Here is an 819-nt window from a genome sequence, read left to right as displayed (position 1 = left end):
AATTTATGCAAAATATACTTTATTGATTACTTTTGAAAATTAATCTAAATTAAATTAGATTAAAATTAAAGAATTAAATTTAAATTAAATTTAAATTAATAAAAATTATGTCGAAAAATTTTAAAGGAAACTATAATAGTTTTTAGTATAATTTTTACCTGCATAAGCAATCGAGACTTTTCTACCCATATCGTAATTCTTACAAAGAATATTGTATTCATCGCTAAGTTTTGAATAGATATTCCAATCGTCCGCCATTATAAAGGAGAGCTTCTTCATCTACATTCAGTATAACGAATAACTACGATTAGTATCGATAAAGTGATTACTCTCGCATCTTCGAGAAAAAAACATACCTGTTCATGGTTGTACGTATAATTAATATGTTTAACGATGCACATTAAACTAATTACAAAAGGCGACGAACTCTCCATAAACGCATCAATGTCGTCCGCGAACCAAGCAGTGATCATGCCGCCGCCCTGCAAAATTTCTTCAAGTTTGCATGGCTACGTTTAATTAAAATATCATAAAAATAAATCGATATTCCGAAAAACAAGAATATAAGCTTGCAAAAATATAATACATATATTTTTTTTATGATTTCAAATTCAAGAAATGTAAAATTTCATTATCAAATTGCCGGGCAAGGAGGGAAGCCGTTAATAATTTTAATTTAAAATGAAAAAAATAGTAGGTATTGTTATTCTAATAATATATTATTTATCATAATAAGTGTGATTTATTATTAGTCAAAACAAAAAAAAAATTCTTTAACTTAGTAGCCATTCATTTATTTTCGATCGTCGTTAGACTTTT

General features: G+C 26.4%; 1 protein-coding gene across 1 annotated transcript in view; it reads right to left on the bottom strand.

Annotated features, from left to right (window-relative positions):
* The window catches only part of LOC108756654 (odorant receptor 13a-like), a 3,728-nt gene that overhangs the window by 2,449 nt on the left and 460 nt on the right, over positions 1–819 (bottom strand). The window contains exons 2-3 of the mRNA XM_018500643.1: positions 357–482; positions 159–279 (exon numbers count right to left, since the gene is read on the bottom strand). Of these exons, the coding sequence (XP_018356145.1) occupies positions 159–279; positions 357–482 (247 nt within the window). The remainder of the gene's footprint in view (positions 1–158; positions 280–356; positions 483–819) is intronic.

The sequence above is a fragment of the Trachymyrmex septentrionalis genome, unplaced genomic scaffold (genome assembly GCF_001594115.1).
Source record: "Trachymyrmex septentrionalis isolate Tsep2-gDNA-1 unplaced genomic scaffold, Tsep1.0 scaffold13, whole genome shotgun sequence".
NCBI classification, from domain to species: Eukaryota; Metazoa; Arthropoda; class Insecta; order Hymenoptera; family Formicidae; genus Trachymyrmex; species Trachymyrmex septentrionalis.
This window is presented reverse-complemented; position numbering and strand designations above follow the sequence as displayed.